Below are 20,689 nucleotides of genomic sequence, written 5' to 3' on the forward strand. Positions count from 1 at the left end.
TTTAACACTTTGGTTACTACATGATTACATGTATTATTTCATAGTTTTGATGTCTTCACTATCATTCTACAATGCAGAAAATGGTAAAAAAGAAAGAAAAACCCTTGAATGAGTAGGTGTTCTAAAACCGGTAGTGGATGCCGAAAATAACATTGTGGTACCGCGGTTGGGTTCGGGACCAGGTCCTGCGGTAGCAGGCGGGAGTCAGACAGAAAGCCAGCGGGAGCAGTATGAAAAGCTGTGGTAGCTGGACAGAAAGCCAGCGGGAGCAGTATGAAAAGCTGCGATAGCGGGTGGGAGCCAGAACAGAAAGCCAGTGGGAACAGTATGAAAAGCTGCGGTAGCTGGACAGAAAGCCAGTGGGAACAGTATGAAAAGCTGCGGTAGCTGGACAGAAAGCCAGTGGGAACAGTATGAAAAGCTGCGGTAGCTGGACAGAAAGCCAGTGGGAACAGTATGAAAAGCTGCGGTAGCTGGACAGAAAGCCAGTGGGAACAGTATGAAAAGCTGCGGTAGCTGGACAGAAAGCCAGTGGGAACAGTATGAAAAGCTGTGGTAGCTGGACAGAAAGCCAGTGGGAACAGTATGAAAAGCTGCGGTAGCGGGTGGGAGCCAGACAGAAAGCCAGCGGGAGCAGTATGAAAAGCTGCGGTAGCTGGACAGAAAGCCAGTGGGAACAGTATGAAAAGCTGCGGTAGCTGGACAGAAAGCCAGTGGGAACAGTATGAAAAGCTGCGGTAGCTGGACAGAAAGCCAGTGGGAACAGTATGAAAAGCTGCGGTAGCGGGCGGGAGCCAGACAGAAAGCCAGCGGAAGCAGTATGAAAAGCAGCATCTTGCTAAGATGTGCATTTAAACTGTGACGCATGAGCAGCATCTCAGCATTAAGCTATGGTACAATGAACATGGGCAAGTGATTGACAGAAGGCTACACTGTGGACAGGGATGAAAGAAAACGAGATTGTATCTATCCAGTGTTTTTTGAAAAGGTGAAAATCACATGTCAAGGTCTCAGCTTGACTCAGAGCGGAAAAGTACCTTGCTGACTTTGTTTCCGATGTGGTAGTGATTGTTTCCCCAGAGCTTTACCTCCTAACAGCAGCCATCCTAGTTGACCCTGACCCCACCATCACTCACCGCAAAAGCATGAAGAGGAAAGAGGATGAAGTGACACTGTGGCCAACATTCTGTCTTCTCCTCTCTCTTGCTCACACTTCTGTGTGGTGTGTGTGTGTGTGTGTGTGTGTGAGAGTGATCCAAGTTAAGGAATAGCCATGCATAGCTCCAGTCACAGAGCCATGTGTGATCAGGTGGTCTAGCAGGCTCCTGTAATTAACAACCTCAGGCAGATCCAGTCAGGCATGACCAGCAAATTAACATGCAGCAGCTCACACACTCAACATTACAGATATCCTCACTGGGCACAAAACCAACAAAAAAAACTCTGCTGAAAATAGACTCTCTGCAGAATTCCCCTTCAAGTAAACTACAGCAGTTTTAGGTCCGTGACTATTTCCTGACCATAGACCTTGGTATGGCCTACTGATGCTGTCATGTCATACTGTGATATTGGGCCTAAATCAAATGTGAGTCAAGCAGTGTTTTCCACTAGCGCTGAATGTAGGCTATACAGCAGGTTACACAGCAATATTCAGCCGTGTACTTTTTCAACTTAAATTAACTAGACTACTTTTCAATTAGCAAACCAGAAAAAAAGGCTCCCGCTAGAGGTATCTCAACCTAGCCTATTGTTTTCTGGTACATTCAGTTTTTTTCTTTTGCGTGTTTCATATGCAGCCACAAAGTGTTGGCGCATCAACTTCCTGTACGTTGATTGGTGAACAGCAAGTTTGACTGAATAAAGTCGATCTCATATATTCTTGACACTACGTTATATTTCGGAATGGCAAGTCTTGACTATCTTAAATGTGTTTGTTTTTTTATAAAATAATGACACATACCATGTTCAATTATTACGCGATTAAATGAATCATGTAACAATTAATTTAGTAATCTGGGGAACCACGGGAAAAGTTATTTTATGAGTTATTATCTCCCGACTAAACTCTAAAGACATCTCCCTTTCGTCAGTCAGTCAATTCATTCATTCTTATTACCTCATATCAGTCTCATTCTGAATGTCGCGGAACTCTTGGATATCTGCACGAACCCTAGCATAAATGATGAATCAGCGATAAACTAATTGGCTTAACTATTTATTTACTAACTAACTACACAGAATTACCTTTAAAAAACAGGATAGTTTTCACATCGATTACTACACAATGGAATGAAAAGTCCCTAGTAGACTAAATCGGTATGACGGCTTGTTACACAAAATGACGGATTCAAAAGAGAGGGAAAGGGAGAGACAAAGGAATTCCACGATTGTACAGACAGCTGATTACTATGCTCACGGAAATGTGAATAATTTGCACATGAACGGCCGCTCATTCGAAAGAATTGCAATGTACATATTTACTAGGGATGCACGATAAATATGAGTATTCCTCCAAAGCTCAGTTGTCCTGAGTCTGCACAACTTTGCCAGGACCTAGGATCAAGGGACACACAAGTGTTTTAGTACTATATCTCCTGACACAATGATGAAAATAATCATGGCCTCTAAATCTTCAAGCTGCATACTGGACCCTATTTGAACTAAACTACTGAAAGAGCTGCTTCCTGTGCTTGACCTTCCTATGCTGAACATATTAAAAATGGCTCTCTATCCACCGGATGTGTACCAAACTCACTAAGTGGCAGTAATGAAGCCTCTCTTGAAAAGCCAAACCTTGACCAAGAAAATATTTTTTTTTTACTTAAAAAAATATATATATTTAAAAAGAATTGGCCTATATGGAATCTCCCATTCCTCTCAAATAATTTTGAAAAAGCTGTTGAAGCAACTCACTGCCTTCCTGAAGACAAACAATGTATATGAAAAGCTTCAGTCTGGTTTTAGACCCCATCATAGCACTGAGACTGCACTTGTGAAGGTGGTAAATGACCTTTTAAATGGTGTCAGACCGAGGCTCTGCATCTGTCCTCGTGCTCCTAGACCTTAGTGCTGCTTTTGATACCATCGATCACCACATTCTTTTGGAGAGATTGGAAACCCAAATTGGTCTACACGGAAAAGTTCTGTCCTGGTTCAGATCTTATCTGTCGGAAAGATATCAGTTGGTCTCTGTGGATGGTTTGTCCTCTGACAAATCAACTGTAAATCTCGGTGTTCCTCAAGGTTCCGTTTTAGGACCACTATTGTTTTACCTCTTGGTGATGTCATTCAGAAACAATGTTAACTTTCACTGCTATGCAGATGACACACAGCTGTACATTTCGATGAAACATGGTGAAGCCCCAAAATTGCCCTCGCAATTGTGGATGGCTGAGAAAAAAAAATCATTTAACTTGGACAAAACAGAGATGCTTGTTCTAGTTCCCAAGAACCAAATAGATCTTCTGTTGAATTTGACAATTAATCTTGATAGTTTTATTTGAGACGACTGTACAACTATGAAGGACCTCGGCATTACTCTGGACCCTGATCTCTCTTTTGACGAACATATCAAGACTGTTTCAAGGACAGCTTTTTTCCAACTATGTAACACTGCAAAAATCTGAAACTTTCTGTCCAAACATTATGCAGAAAAATGAATCTGTGCTTTTGTCACTTCTAGGTTAGACTACTGCAATAATCTACTTTCCAGCTACCAGGATAAAGCACTAAATAAATTGTAGTTAGTGCTAAACACGGCTGCTATAATCTTGACTAGAACCAAAAAATGTGATCATATTACTCCAGTGCTAGCCTCTCTACACTGTTAAGAGTAAGGGCTGATTTCAAGGTTTAACTGCTAACCTACAAAGCATTACATGGGCTTGCTCCTACCTATCTTTCCGATTTGGTACTGCCGTACTTACCGACATGTACGGTCACAAGACGCAGGCCTCCTAACTGTCCCTAGAATTTATAAGCAAACAGCTGGAGGCAGGGCTTTCTCCTATAGAGCTCAATTTTTATGGAATGGTCTGCCTAACCATGTGAGAGATGCAGACACGGTCTCAACTTTTAAGTCTTTATTGAAGACTCATCTCTTCAGTAGGTACTATGATTGAGTGTAGTCTGGCCCAGGAGTGTGAAGGTGAACGGAAGGCACTGGAGCAACGAATCGCCCTTGCCGTCTCTGCCTGGCCGGTTCCCCTTTCTCCACTAGGATTCTCTGCCTCTAACCCTATAACAGGGGCTGAGTCACTGGCTTACTGGTGCTCTTCCATGCCTTCCCTAGGAGGGGTGCGTCACTTGAGTGGGTTGAGTCACTGACGTGATCTTCCTGTCTGGGTTGGCGCCCCGCCCCCCCTTGGGTTGTGCCGTGGCGGAGATCTTTGTGGGCTAAACTCGACCTCGTCTCAGGATGGTAAATTGGTGGTTGAAGATATCCCTCTCGTGGTGTGCGGGGGCTGTGCTTTGGCGAAGTGGGTGGGGTTATATCCAGCCTGTTTGGCCCTGTCCGGGGGTATCGTCGGACGGGGCCACAGTGCCTCCCGACCCCACCTGTCTCAGCCTCCAGTATTTATGCCCCAGTAGTTTGTGTCCTGTGTGAATTTAAGTCTCTCTCTCATCTCCTCCGATGTCTAGTTTAACGCCGATGTGCAAAACCGATGTCAAAGCTGACGTGCGTTGGGTTGAGTCTTAACATAATGACATAATGATGCCACGTAAAATTGTGCGCTATATGTGCAACACAGCATTATACTAAACTAGCCCACAATGTCTGCTGTGTGGATCGAGCAGTCAACAAGTTGAGCAGTCATTTGAAAGAGTTACAAAATTTCAGCGAGACAACTCATAGGCGATATCCATTAAAGCCTAGATAATGGAATTCCTTGTCCTTGACAAACAACCCTTCTCTGTTGTGGGTGATGTTGGCTTTTGCCGACTGGACGAGCACCGGTACACACTACCATGTGCACAATTTTTCAGATGTTGCCCTACCGGAATTACACAGTAATAGCATCACTGCGATTAGCTTCACGACATACATACTATGGAACGCCGTTTGGGTCTTTGAGTGTCAAAAAAGTTACAGTAGCACTGTCAAAGCTGTACAAAAAAAGTCAGCAAACACCGGCCACGAACAGTGTTTACAATAAAGCATAATTTGTTCGACCTCAACTTCGACCGCAAACTCAGCAAAAACCCAACCGGTTTTTGACCCACCCGGCGTTCCATGGAAATCTGGTTTAGAATGAAATGACTGAACAACGAAACAGCACATCAAGTAAGTGAAAGAAATAGGTTTTGATGATGTTTTACTGGTAATGGGGACATAGGTAAATGCCATCAAAATATATTTTTGGTCAGTGTGGTATGTGTCACCTTTATTTAACTACGCAAGTGAGTTAAGAACAAATTTTTATTTACAATAACGGCCTACCCCGGCCAAACCCGGACGATGCTGGGCCAATTGTGCGCCGCCCTATGGGAATCCCAATCACGGCCAGATGTGATAGAGCCTGGATTCAAACCAGGGACTGTAGTGATGCGTCTTGCACTGAGATGCAGTGCCTTAGAACACTGCGTCCATGTGTGTGAGTTAAATATTTAACTGTACTAGAATGCTTAAAAGGCAGCTAAAATGTTTAATATCGGCATGTTTTTTTTGGCAAGGAAAATATCAGATCTCGGTATCGGCCAAAAATGTCATATCGGTGCATAACTAATATTTACGTGTGTATGTCTTTGCTGTCTCTCTGTTGAAAACACTCGATCCACCTACAGGGAGTAATTTGACAGAAAGTCTTTGGTTGTCCACCAGAGGTCACCAAGTCCTGTGTAAGTGTAGTAGGTTTCCGAGTGTCTGTGAGAACGGATTCTCCATAGGTCTACCCCATATTGTTCATTGGGCTCTGTTGGTTAGAATAGAGGCATCTATAGTGGTGAGAGTAAATTGTTGTGTCTTCTCGTCTTCGGTCAATTTTACTAGACCACAGTACTTAAACAGCTTCAGACTGAATGTTCCTGTGTAGTCTTCTTCTTCGAGAGAGAGAGAGAGAATTTCTAACCATTCCGTACCTTTCAGCTCACACTGTCGGTCACGCTGGTCTAATGTAGAGCTAGAAACATTTTACATGCCCGTAGCAACCCGGCAATGTACTGGTCTCTAGAGATTTCAATTTCTTAACCATTTGTTACGTAATCAGCTGGTGCTGCATGCAACTGGTCTCCATTTAAATGTCAACCATTTCAGTGTGTGGACTGCGTCCTCACGTTCTCTGGTCTAATGTAAATTTCTTTCAACTCTGGCAAAAGGGGCGTTCCATGACGCCAACATAATGTCTGTGCTCCCATGGGTGTGGCCACTGACTGGTTAAAACTTTGATATGAAAAACAATTCTCATTTACAAGGCTAACATCACATTTAATCTTTTTACAAATAGTTTCATATTTAATTGTATAAGTTCCACAACATTTAGATGTAAATCTGATAAGTGGGAAATATACACATTCAGAGACACAGTTGTTCTTATACCGTCCTTAATGAGATCCCAAAACAACTGTTCTGACATAATTGTTCTTTCAGTACCCACGGACCATTCCAAATGTTTGGATTACAGAAATATTGTTTCATTATTCAACCCATTGATGTTACTGTTAGTAACAAAGAGGTTTATTTCCCCTCCTCCTGCAAAGCCCAAAGGCAGAGTTTCCACAAGGTATTTACGACCGTCATAGAATGTCCGACTTCACCCCTCCCCCTCTGCGGGAGAGAGAGGGCACTGTAGAGCGGACCCACCTGTAACCTGATCCTTCGGATCCTCACAGGAGAGTCATGACAGTAGTTACATGTCAATGGTATCGAAACGGGACAAGTGAACTAAAGATCTCGTTTGTATTTTCGAAATGTTTTGTTTGTATTTTAAAGTCCATCAGGACTAGCCAGACAGTGACGTTAAAGTCAGTGACTCGTCAGGAGCCTACCGAATCGCATTGGTAAGAGAGCTGATCTTTAGGCTCCCTATTTTACATACTGGTAGGCTTTTTGGAAATTATCTGCAGATAAATTATAAAAACATTCAATGAAGATGGTGAATCCTCCTCACTGCAGGAACAATGGATAGGCTTGTGGCGAGAATGCCATACTCTAGTCCAAAATATGATAAAAGAAAACAGATTGAAATGTTTTAAAAGCTACGATATTTGTATGGTATTTTCAAAGATGTTGATATAGATCTACTGATTTAATCAAAGTGTTGACAACGGAGTAATTAACTGCAACTTTCTGTGTAGCAAAGTCCATGTTTAACACCTGCGTCATTCTTCAATCATACCTGTATTGCAGATAGCTGAGAAAATGCCTCTTAAGAAGAAGCTTGAAGCCTTCACAAAGAGAATTGCTAATTATTTCACTAATTTAACTGATATTGTTCTCCCTCTTAACACATATGGACCCATAACTTAACTGAGCATCTGTTCTGTTTATTTACGAGACCCCATTTTTCCATTTGAAAAAGTGCCCATCACACAATTTCAAGATAATTTGGGCTATTTTACTTAATTCTTATTTTTTCATATCTTGCGGGAAAATTCATATATTGCAGTACAATACTTTAAATCTCAAGACAAGGTTAAATGTTTTAAAAAAGGTTGATAGGTCTCTTACTTAGAAAAAAAATAGTCAAATAGAAACAAATAGTCCTAGACAATCCCCCCCCCCCCCCCCCAAAGAAAAACAAATAGGCATACACTGTAATTTCCTGTAATTCAAACAAATACCACAAAAAAATCCACTCTGAGGTAAACTCAATGAAGCATTCAATCATTTCACCGTGTATTTCAGATGGAATAAAAGCAGTAGAATGTACCAGAGGCTACCAAAATCAAGATTTTTTTTACCAAACAAGCTCTGAACCCCCAGCAGGCTTCTTTTTCTATTTGGCTGGCTACTCCATGTGCTTGTGGAAAACACTGGTCAAGCTGAATAAACATGGATAGGGGCACCAGGGACAGAGTCCAGACTCTCACTGGTTTCAGGATGTTCCTGACATGTAGAAGGACCATTAATATAATTCCAATCTTGATATCAAAAACATCAGAAGTGGCATATTTAATCTTTCTGTAAGAATTGAGGGAGTGGCATTTGTCTGTGTTCTTTGGTCAGTGTGTGTAAAAATCTGTCCAGGTTCTCGTCAAAATATGCCTTTTTAACACAACAATAAAAACCACATAGCTTTGTAAGCTTTCACCATGACATAACAGCACAATTTATTTTATTTTTTTCTTAAAAGAGGTCAACGTTTCCCCTAGACTCCCTGCTGTTTCCAGCACCCCATCACTCATCCCCACTTCCTGTCCACACAGGAACCAGCCAGCACCAGACCAGGAGGAAATCCTTCTTTGTTGAAAACACTGACTGCAGGAGGGAGGGGGGTGGCCAACGAACATCAATATGGAGGCCCAGCTATCAGCTGCTGCACAAACAGACCTGCCTTATCTTTGCCCACACATGAGGACAAGAAAAACCGTAGGGAAGTAACAGACTCCCTTGGACCACTGTTGACCTCTATCTTGACTGTACAAGTCTTGACATTGAATGTGCAGCGTCAGCAGGAAAGTACCCTGATAGGCTAGACTTTTGACAAATTAACCACCTTTGCGCTAGTTCAGCACTTTTTTGAGATGGAGATTTGTACACAGTGTAAAGTGGTTGATAGGTAGTGCCTGACAGGGGGCCAGTCCCGGATACAGGTGAGCGAGCCTGTTAAAAGATGGACTCAGGCAAGGGGAGTCAATTGAAATGGTCGAACTAGCACACCGCTCCACAATGAGCTTCATAAAAGACACTACACAAGAGAGGGGGAGTCTGATATGGAATGGTACTGATGCAGAGGGAAATTAGGCTAAATGACCATACAGTATGCATATAACCTAGGCCTACAACACGGAATGACGCTTCTTGTTCAAAGGCAGACCCTGGGTTAACAAACAGGACATTCTTTAAAAGAGTCCCATCTGCAAATAAATGGAGAAGATACTTTTTTTAACAGCATTCAATGGGAAAGAGTGTAATATAATGAGGCGTCTATATGTCCTCGATTTACAGTCAGGTTCACAATTATTGGCACCTTTGCTAAAGATATTGTATGCTCCAAATAAAATTGCTATTATATTATTTTAGGTGATGAGAAAAAAAAATCTGAGATAGGGGTCAAAATTATTGGCACCCCTGTGTTCAATACCGTAGCACTCTCCCCTTGTGAGGATAACAACACTGAGCCTTTTATAAAGATGTTTTATGAGGTTGGAGAACACGTTGGGGCTACTACTGGTGTGTGTGGCCAAAGAGCTCTATTTTCATGCCGGTACTATGGTCAGACAGAGTACTTTGGCCACGGACACCAGTGGTGGGTTTGGCATTGAAAAACAGAAGCTTATGCAGAAAAGTATATCATACCTACAGTAAAATATGGTGGTGGATCTTTGATGTCATGGGGCTATTTTGCTTCCACCAGTCCTGGGGCCCTTGTTAAGGTCAACAGCATTATGAACTTTACCAAGTACCGTGACATTTTAGCCAAGACCCCTGGTTGCCCTCACCAGGAGGCTGACACTTGGCTGCAAATGGATCTTCCAGCAAAAAACTAAAACCCCAAGCATTAATCAAAATTAACAAAGAAATTGTTAATTTACCACAAAAATCAACATTTTGAAATGGCCATCTCAGTCGCCGGACTTGAACCACATAGAAAACGTGTGGCGTGAATTGAAGAGGGCAGTCCATTAGCGCAGACAAAGGATATCAAGGATCTGGAAAGATTCTGTATGGAGGAATGGTCTAAAATGTTCTCCAATCTCATAAAACATTGGATAAAAAGACTTGAGTATTGAAAACAGGGGTGCCAATAATTTTGACCAGTATCTTGAGATTTGTTTGTATTACTTGTTAAACAAAATATTTCTCTGAGCAATTGTAGTATAAAATAAATGTCCCTTTGTTTTCTTGTATAGAATATAGCTCAGTATAATTACAGTATTTTTTGCTCATCTTTATTAAGGGTGCCAAAAATGATGGACCTGACTGTATGTCCAATTAAAAAGAGTTAGATCCACAATCTGTCATTCCAAACATATCTGCAATTTTTATAAATGTATTTTCTTGTCCTTGCAAGCTTCTGAATTTTTGCATAAGATGAGTGATAGAAACAACATTGACCATTAAAACTCTAGGTAGGAACTGATAGTGAGATAGACTTAAACACATTTAAACACAAAGCCTGGTAAGATAAATTCCACAAAAATAAACTGAAACAGTGGTTCATTTCCCCAAAGAGAACAAACTAGCAGAACTAGTCACCTGTCACACACACCCCCACATCCTTTCTCTGATAACCATAAGATAGATAAGCCTATACAATAGGCAGGCATCTTCTATTCAATACCTATATTTTCACTTTGTTTTTGATATATAGACAATGTCTTAAACAGACAAAATGATAAGATACTTTACTTGCAGGTAATATAAAAAAAACATACCTAATTGTTGGCTGGCTATTCCTATAATTTCCTACTGCCTGCATCAGGACAAAATAAATGGCATAAAATAAGAATAGGTAGCCATGTCATGTGACGACCACCTATGAATTATGCAATACTATCTGAATATGTAGCTAACTGGCTAGGTAAGAAATTGAAAGTACACCCAAAGGCTAATTTAATTTGTGGGACTAGCGAACTAGCTACATGTTTCAACAAAGTGTCATGTGCATTCTGTTCAGATGTCATCTCCAAATGTTGGCTAACGTTACTGAATGGCTCTTTTGTTAATGCTAGCTAGCCTAGCAATATACATTTCATAGAGTTTAGCAAGCTAGACAGTGCCAGTTGCTAGGTTAGCTAACAAGCCCTTGAAGGACTAGAGGTTGATAGCTAGTAAGCAGCTAGTAACTAGCTAGTAACCAACTTGCAAACAAAACGGTCCATCTAGATAGTACCTAAGACGTGAAGCGAAGCACCTTGTTAGCTCAAAGCTAGGTTTTTGTAACCTGCCTGCTGCTGACTGGCATGCTAATCAGCTAGCTCTGGCTAACCGTTCTACAATGACACTACTGGTGGCTTGCAAACGAACGTTAGACAGACGCGCTAACCACAAAGGATGGCTTAGCTAGCTAACGTTAGCCAGCTCCACGTTTATCATATAGGTTAGCAGGATACCACATATATTCGACGTGGTAAAAATTTTTTTTTTTACATTAGACTCAAAGGTTAGCTAGCTAGCTTACTAGGAGGCAGGCACCATCAATAATCGAGCGAGTCACTGGTGCTGCATCAAAGCTCGATGACATGTCACTCACCTAACAGTGACCGGAGGTGCTTCAGTCGGGTCAATACATCCTTCTTTGGGTCCAGAACTTTCTGTGTAGATTTCTTGACGTCTCCATGGCCCCTTCGAGTGAACATTCCGCTGTAAAACGCAATTTTGAAACCTAGAATAAGTTACCTCTTCTTTACCATATAGTGAGCCTATGCTGTGACACCGTCACTTTCCTCACCACCGCTCTACGCTTGCTCCGCGAGCATACTTAGTGCCGCTAGTCCCCTCCTTTTTCGTGAGTGTGTAAACACGGAAGCGCAGCTCCTAACGTGGCCACGCCCCTGTAGTACGTAGTCAGCAAGTGCTCAAGCGCTTGCCCCATGCTTACAATTTCACACAAACTTAATAGTGCCACTGTCTTTGAGAGCTACCAACTCTCACGCATTGGCCGTGAAACACGTATTTGACCCTCTTCTCACACACCACACTTCTTATATCTCACGCATTGAAAAGCACTGTTTTATGTTTAATGTTGTCAACAACATTTGGTTGCTGGTACTCCCGTCCCTATTGCAGAATGCTGCATTTTGACAGCATGTACTAAAGTTGATTTATTCCACACTTGCTTTGGCCCCCTCGTTTGGTGATTGGCATTTAGGCTGTGACAACGAAAAGGCAGCAGACATACCTACCAGGAGTGGTGCGTTGTTTGCTATTAATTGTGACCGTGATATATTGGCCAAAAGACCGAGACAACAAGAAGACAGTGGAAAAATAAATTCAACCACACTTTTATTTTATCACAAAACCGGATAGCAACCTCTGTCCGATGAAGTCCACGACGCATATGGCATGCCGGGGTAAGCTGTCATTGTAAATAAGAATTTGTTCTTAACCGACTTGCTTAGTTAAATAAAGGTTAAAAAACAGATAAATAAAATAAAAACCAATGTCATACTCGTTTGGACTAGACAGTATCAGATAGATGGCCTACACTTAGAGAGACAGAGGGGCGCTGTTTCGCTTGCTCGGATGCTTTCTGCTGTGAGATACATTCAGATGAAAGATACATTACTTAGTGTCATTTGTTATGTTTTTTGTGGTATTTTGGCGTGAATACACGCCACTGAGACCTACAGTCTGGTTTAGCAGGTAAACACGCCACTGAAACCTACAGTCTGTTTTAGCAGGTAAACACGCCACTGAGACCTACAGTCTGTTTTAGCAGGTAAACACGCCACTGAGACCTACAGTCTGTTTTAGCAGGTAAACACGCCACTGAGACCTACAGTCTGTTTTAGCAGGTAAACACGCCACTGAGACCTACAGTCTGTTTTAGCAGGTAAACACGCCACTGAAACCTACAGTCTGTTTTAGCAGGGACGTTTGGTAGGCTGACCTGAATCGCAACTATAAAAATCATTTTGTCAAACAGATTGTGAATCCAAAAGTGTAAGTTTGTTTCTAGAGGGGGACAATAAATATACAAATAATTTGGTGTAGGGGCAAATGTATGTAATCTTGTCTAAAGGAGATTTTATTATCTATTTACTTCATTTAGTCTGATAAGTGGAATTCCCATTCTTAACAATGGACTAAAATATAGGGTAATTAGGGTGATTGTCAGCAAGAACACTACCCCACACCAGATTTTGCCAGTGTAATCACATATTTGAAATCTGATATGCCTACTTGTGAATTTGAAAATTAATTATATGAGGCTATATATTTTTGTAGCCATTCATGGACAGTTTTGAATAAGTCATACAAATAAGCATTGGATGTTAAATACTCCTGGCCTCAAATGAATCATATTTGACATTTTAGTTTGTGCACATGCTAGTTTGTACACATCATAAACACATCACGTTTTGTCTATGTAGAGTCAGATGATGGCAAGGATCTTCAACTAGTAGGCACAAACCACCTGAATATTGATTCATTTGCTTTTTCTTGAAGGTTGGGTGATTTTGAAAAATGTATTGTTATAACAAGAACATTTTCAAACACCCAGGACTTGGGAAACATAAAGAGAGAAATATCATAAGCCCAAGCCATGTCAAAATATGTAGAATTAAAGGAAATTTGCTTTAAAACAGTAACATTTTTCCACGGGAGGACCCCCAGATCCCATCTAGAATTTGTGCCAGGGGGCAATGAAATTCACATTGCAAATCTCACTCCAAGGTTTATTCAAAAGTTGGCAGCCCTGCTCTGATATGATTATAAAATACATATTCTGTAGTTTCGACAGCCTATATTAATCACGCTGATTCTGTTTCACAACAGAAACCATTTTCACCAAACTGAAAATGTTTTGCAACAGAAATGATTTTCTCCAAACTGGTAACGTTTTGCAAGGAAAACAACATTTTATTGGACAAATTCAGGTAGGTCCCTCCCCATTTTTTTCTGTTTGGTTCTTAAACAGTAAACCGTTTCCATTGCAAGAAGTAATGACTACACCCCTGACCTCTCCACTTTGTTTGGTAAACTTAACTGAGGCAAGTGATGAGGTTTGGAGAAATGCACCACTCTCAAATTAATAGACAGCCTAATCTTCAGGGTACTTGCCACCAATATAGCAAATTAGGCTATATTTAGACAGGCAGACCAATTTTGATAATTTTTCCACTAATTGGTATTTTTATTTTTCAGATCGGATTGGTCAACATACTAATTAGTGAAAAAAATATAAGAATTGGGCTGCCTGTCGAAACGTAGCCAAAGAGTACAGTGAATTGGACTTGAATCTTCAACACTGCATGCAAGTACACTTCTTATACATACTAAATAAATACAAGATACAAAGCATATTGACTAACTAAAACAACTAGCGTGTGTAGGCTACAATGTTAGAAAGAGGGGGGGTCATGGTTTATGAGGAGGCGCATGCCTGTCGTTTGATGGAATAATGTCACCAGAACACGCAGGGGGTTGCATATTCTGATGGGAAGTCATTGTCTGATGGAACAGTTCCATGAAATGATGTCTCCAATCAGAACATGCCCCCCTATATACAGTATCTGCACCCTTTAACCTATATTTCACCAGATGTATCCATTAAGAATGTCTTATCATATGCACTCGCTAAAGGCAAACCATTTTAATGTCATGTAAGACTTATTCTAACCCCTGAATCTAAAAAGACTACAATTAAGTAAATATTTGTTGTGTACTTTAGTCGTATCATGCCAAATGTCTACAAACAGGTGCTGGAAATCAGTGGTGTAAAAAATACAAATATTGCAGTGGCGAACCGTCATTCAGGGCAGATGGTGCAGAGCACCACCTGTTTTGAGCTCCACCTGTTTAAAAAAAAAAATGTACACATGTTATTTTGGCATTAATACCTGTCACATATCAGTTTGCAAACAATGTCCCCTCAAAAATGTTTGAGTTAATAAAGCTGCATACAAACATGGTCTCTTTTTTATTTTCTTGAGTAAAGGCAACTCCAAAATACAGGTGTTTCAGCCTGGCTCAGTGCTTTCTGTAGTGGTGGTGCTGCAGCCAGCAGCAAATGTAGAGCGTAGGGGTTGGTAATGTTCTCTAGTTGCGCCGTGATTGGCTCAGTGTTCTGTCATTCATGGGGACACTAGTCACCACAAAATCTACAGGGAGAGCTATAAAGTTCAAGCCCCCTTGGATGCTGCCATAGATTTACATTAGAAGTGCCCATCCAAGAAGGCTCAAGGCCATTGGCCACAGATAAAAGGATGTCAAATCACGGTAGTTATATACTCCCGTAGCTTTGATTGGACTGATCATGTCAACATCATTATTTCAAAATATTAGCTAGCAAGTAAGACAAGCAATAACTAGCCTGTGCTATTCAGTGGAGAGGGTGATTGGTCCCAAGTCTGGGTGTAAAGTCTATTTTCCAAGCTTAAAGGGATAAACATTCACATGCAACATCATGGGCCAGAAAAGGTTGAATACATTGGCCATGCTGTCAATCCAGCATGACTTCTGCTGGAAACTCGGAACTGGGAAATCGCAGACTTCAGTGAGTTCAAGACAACTGGGAACTCCGACTGGGAAAATAGGTTTTGAACGGTCATCCAACTCGGAATTCCAAGTCAGGAGCCTGGGCCGCTTTCTAGAGTTCCGACCTGAAGATCAAGTGACGTCGTGATTCAACCTTTTTTTCCGAGTTCCCAGTTGTCTTGAAAGCAACATAAATCCGGAGAATGCCAAACTTTGATGACAAAGTTCGATGACAAAATTTGTCCACAAGAAGGACCGGCTCACCAAAAATGTAATTTATGCAGCAGCATACAATATGTAATATGCCAGGGAGATATGTATACTGTGGCTAAGAAATTAATACTAAGTGTATGTTTAAGTGATAATGCCCGAGAAGCAGGACATTATCACTTTAATACACCGGCTTACCGATATATAAATAAAAATGATTTACATATTTTCATTAAAAACGTTATTTTGGTTTATTTATTCACACTATTTCATCCTTCCACAATATATAGTCCCGACACAAATCTAGGGTTGCTACCCAAGCCGGCTGGTCATTCGTTCTATCGGTTTCGTTGCCAGAGACGCGACCCAGTCGTTCAGTCTTTTTGTTCTGTATCTATGGACGCAACCCAGTCATTAGTTCTTAACTAGCTGGCAATGTTCTTATCCCTTGCTTGCTATCCCTTACACATCACAGACAAACTGAATTGGTCCACTCACACAGACGGCATCGTGAAGAAGGCGCAGCAGCGCCTCTTCAACCTCAGGAGGCTGAAGAAATTCGGCTTGTCACCAAAAGCACTCACAAACTTCTACAGATGCACAATCGAGAGCATCCTGGCGGGCTGTATCACCGCCTGGTATGGCAACTGCACCGCCCTCAACCGTAAGGCTCTCCAGAGGGTAGTGAGGTCTGCACAACGCATCACCGGGGGCAAACTACCTGCCCTCCAGGACACCTACACCACCCGATGCTACAGGAAGGCCATAAAGATCATCAAGGACATCAACCACCCGAGCCATTGCCTGTTCACCCCGCTATCATCCAGAAGGCGAGGTCAGTACAGGTGCATCAAAGCTGGGACCGAGAGACTGAAAAACAGCTTCTATCTCAAGGCCATCAGACTGTTAAACAGCCACCACTAACATTGAGTGGCTGCTGCCAACACACTGTCAATGACACTGACTCAACTCCAGCCACTTTAATAATGGGAATTGATGGGAAATTATGTAAATATATCACTAGCCACTTTAAACAATGCTACCTTATATAATGTTACTTACCCTACATTATTCATCTCATATGCATACGTATATACTGTACTCTATATCATCGACTGCATCCTTATGTAATACATGTATCACTAGCCACTTTAACTATGCCACTTTGTTTACATACTCATCTCATATGTATATACTGTACTCGATATCATCTACTGTATCTTGCCTATGCTGCTCTGTACCATCACTCATTCATATATCCTTATGTACATATTCTTTATCCCCTTACACTGTGTATAAGACAGTAGTTTTTTTGGAATTGTTAGTTAGATTACTTGTTTGTTCTTACTGCATTGCCAGAACTAGAAGCACAAGCATTTCGCTACACTCGCATTAACATCTGCTAACCATGTGTATGTGACAAATAAAATTTGATTTGATTTGAGCTAGCCAACTACGGATAACTCACTGTCATGTCAAACAGTGCAGCCAGAATAACAACAATAGCTGCATTTGCATTTGTTTAAGCTGTTTTCTACTGACATTTATTTGGAAACATCCATAACAATGAGCTAGAGAGGCGCGATTTCGCCTGTCATAGAAAATGTGCTCTCTCGTCAGGACACACTATTGTTCAGAGGAGCTAGCCAACAACACAACAAAATCACTTCAAACTGAAGCTGGAAAGACTGCAAACTACTTGCACTTCGTTTCGTTTGATCTTTACCTTCAATTGGCATTTCTTTGTACACTACCGGACAAATGCCAGAGAGACAGACAGCAACATGTATACAAATCTCTGCTGTTGAAAACTAAATGCTAGTCTAAAAGAAATGTTTAGAAATGTCTAGATGCTTTTTTATAGTGGATATCAAGTTTATAAATTGCCTGGCTGGGCTGATGAGACAGTGGATTGCACAGTCAGATGTAACAGAGTAAATAGGCATTTTCAACATCATAGATTTAGCCGGTGGTAAACTGTGGATTATAATCTGGGTGGTTTGAGCCCTGAATGCTGATTGTCTGACAATCATGGTATATCAGACCATATACCACGGTATGACAAAACCTTTATTTTTACTGCTCTAATTACATTGGTAACCAGTTTATAATAGCAATAAGGCACCTCGGGGGATTGTGATATATGGTCAATATACCACAACTAAGGGCTGTATCCAGGCACTCTGCATCGCATCGTGCATAAGAGCATCCCTTAGCCATGGTATATTGGCCATATACCACACCCCCTAGGGTCTTATTGCTTAAATAAACACCATCTGGAAACAGTTTTAACCAATCAGCATTCAGACCTACCCGTTGTATAATGTATAGTAAGCTGTTAATAGCCCATGTGCCTCACCTTAATACTTTGGTCCCTTTCTCCCCCATAACTTATCTACTGTTCTGACTTGGTGGTGCACATGTAGCCTATAGCCTGTTTTAGAGAAATGTCACCATCGAATATTGTAAGAGCTTTCATTGTCTGCTTATATGCCCCCTTTATTTATCCTACGGTTCTTACTTGGTGTACAAGGAGGATACTGTAAGAACGGCCCATGTTCTGAATTCTGCCTCTGTACATAAGCAAAAGTGCTGAACAAATACTTATATCGACTACGCACGTCTTAGCTTGCTCATTAATGTCCTTATCGAAATTACGGATTGCCTCTTATCCGCTCATCGTTCCCTTATGCCATAGTTTGTACATCTCAATTGTCAGTAGAAACCACATTTGTTTTAAGCAAGTCAGCCATATCAGCTATGTTTTAAAAAAAGGCAGTAAATGAGGCTGAATTAACTGTTTCGCTGCCAGACAAGGCTCCGCTGATAGCCAGGTGTAGCGGTGGTAAGGATTCACTCCATGGTGCTGAAAAGAAAGCTCTGCTGTCGGGACAGCTTTATGTAGGCCCTAACAGTTTGTGGGCACCGTTTGTCATCGTTATAGTGCAATTAATGTATTGTTTGGTGTTGTGTTGTGTAGTGGCTTTGCTGGCAGGCATAAAAAATATATAAAAAATGTTGAGTATGCCCCACCAAGATTTACCTGCTAAAATCGCCACTGCTCAATTGTCATACTTGTGTAAAAGTAAAGATACATTTATAGAAAATGACTCAAGTAAAAGTGAAAGTCACCCAGTAAAATACTACTGAGTAAAAGTCTAAATATTTGGTTTTAAATATACTTAAGTATCAAAAGTAAATGCAATTGCTCAAATATAATGAAGTATCAAAAGTTAAAGAATAAATCATTTAAAATTCCTTATATTAAGAAAACCAGACAGCACAATTCTCCAGTTTTTTTATTGACGGATAACCAGGGGCACACTCCAACACTCTGACATAATTTAAAAAACAATGTCCGCCAGGTCAGAGGTAGTAGGAATGACCAGGGATGTTCTCTTAAGTGTGTGAATTGGACCATTTTCCTGTGAAAATGCAACAAGTACTTTTGGGTGTCAGTGAAAATGTATGGAGTAAAAAGTACATTATTTTCTTTAGGAATGTAGTGAAGTAAAAGTAAAAATATAAATAGTGAACTAAAGTACTGAAGAGCTCAGGGACTTTCAGGGTGGCACTGTCATAGGATGCCACCTTTCCAACAAGTCAGTTCGTAAAAATTCTGCCATGCTAGAGCTTCCCCGGTCAACTGTAAGTGCTGTTATTGTTGAGTGGAAACATCTATGAGCAACACCGGCTCAGCCATGAAGTGGTAGGCCACCTAACCTCACAGAACGGGACCGCCGAGTGCTGAAGCGCGTAGTGCATAAAAATCTGTCCTCTGTTGCAACACTCACTACCGAGTTCCAAACTGCCTCTGGAAGCAGTGTCAGCACAATAACTGTTCATTGGGAGCTTCCTGAAATGGGTTTCCATGGCTGAGCAGCTGCACACAAGCCTAAGATCACCATGTGCAATGCCAAGCGTCGGCTGGAGTGGTGTAAAGATTTCCACCATTGGACTCTGGAGCAGTGGAAACGCGTTCTCTGGAGTGATGAATCACGCTTCACCATCTGGCAGTCCGAAGGACGAATCTGGAGACTGTTATCAAGTTAAAAGAGCTCTACAGTACTATTAGGCATATGATGTGAATTATATGGAGGGTGTACTGTTTCTGTGTGCTAATGTGTAGGTGGGTTTTGTTTAAACTTTTGTTTTCCAAACCTTTCCCTTGAGATATAAAGAAAGAAAAGATAGGAAGGAAGTTGTGTTGGGGAGAGAGTTGAGTTATTAGCTAGATTGGTGGGTGTCAGCTTGAAGGCGGCTCGGGTTGGCTGGGCGGTCTGGCTGAAATTAGATATAGAGGATGTCTTAATAAAGCCAATCAAAAGTTGAATATTTGTACTTTATTTATAAGAGTTGTTCATATGTTAGGCTATTGGTTAAAGGTGTAACACAATATTTATTATTGAATTACCTTTGATCTAGTTCAGTCTTATCAATCACTTAAACAAATGCAATACTGATCCCTTACCTAGCTTGATGACTGTGGGCATTTTTGCTGACTTTTTGTTGTTCTAAATAAAGACAGCTAGACGGGCCATGGGTCACATTAGATTGTGTAGAAATGCAGGAAATGTGCTTTAGATGCCCCCAAAACATTGGAGGACCCCAGTCCCCCCGCCAAATTATGTGTCCCCCCCCCCCCCTTAAAACAAAAGTTGCACCCCTGGATGTTGCACTTGCATCAAGAAAGAGAATTTAAATACAAGTTAGATACATATTAGATATGTCACCTTACAGAAAATGATCTATGAATGGTAAGTAAACTCCAAAGTATCACCTGGTGTTTATTTTAGGTACTGCTGCTTAAGCTCCTGCTAGTTTCAAGTTTCCACGTTTTATTTTCCACATGCAGATGATACAACAGGTGTAAAACAGTACAGTGACATTTTTACTTGAGAGTTGTTTCCCAACAATGCAGTGGCAATAATAATAATAATAAAACATTTAATCAAAAAACACAAGAAATACAATATAAGTTAAAGAAACATGAGAATGCAAACATATCAGTGCCAGTACTTTATTCAATGTACAGGGGTACTGGAGTGGTTGAGGTAAGTTTATACGTAAAAAAGTGACTTGTAGTAGGATATACATAGTATATGTAGGATATACATGTACACCGGGTTGAAAGTGACTGGTCGCAGGAATATAGAAATACTTATGGTAATATAC

The 20,689-nt window shown here is 41.0% G+C and overlaps 1 protein-coding gene and 1 long non-coding RNA gene across 5 annotated transcripts in view; one reads left to right on the plus strand and one right to left on the minus strand.

Annotated features, from left to right (window-relative positions):
- LOC109903954 (Ral GTPase activating protein catalytic subunit alpha 2) overlaps nt 1-11,611 on the minus strand; it is a 137,794-nt gene extending 126,183 nt beyond the window's left edge. For 2 of the 4 annotated variants that reach the window (XM_031788261.1, XM_031788265.1), the window contains exon 1: nt 11,355-11,611. In XM_031788261.1, coding sequence (XP_031644121.1) covers nt 11,355-11,460 — 106 coding nt within the window. In that variant the 5' untranslated portion in view covers nt 11,461-11,611. The remainder of the gene's footprint in view (nt 1-11,354) is intronic. The other 2 variants (XM_031788263.1, XM_031788264.1) reach the window with 1 other exon arrangement.
- On the plus strand, nt 6,795-10,171 carry LOC116353360 (uncharacterized). The gene is made up of 2 exons (XR_004202761.1): nt 6,795-6,996; nt 8,365-10,171. It is a non-coding gene; the product is annotated as an uncharacterized LOC116353360 (long non-coding RNA).
- Nucleotides 11,612-20,689: the final 9,078 nt, after the last annotated feature.

The sequence above is a fragment of the Oncorhynchus kisutch genome, linkage group LG14 (genome assembly GCF_002021735.2).
Source record: "Oncorhynchus kisutch isolate 150728-3 linkage group LG14, Okis_V2, whole genome shotgun sequence".
Classification (NCBI taxonomy): Eukaryota; Metazoa; Chordata; class Actinopteri; order Salmoniformes; family Salmonidae; genus Oncorhynchus; species Oncorhynchus kisutch.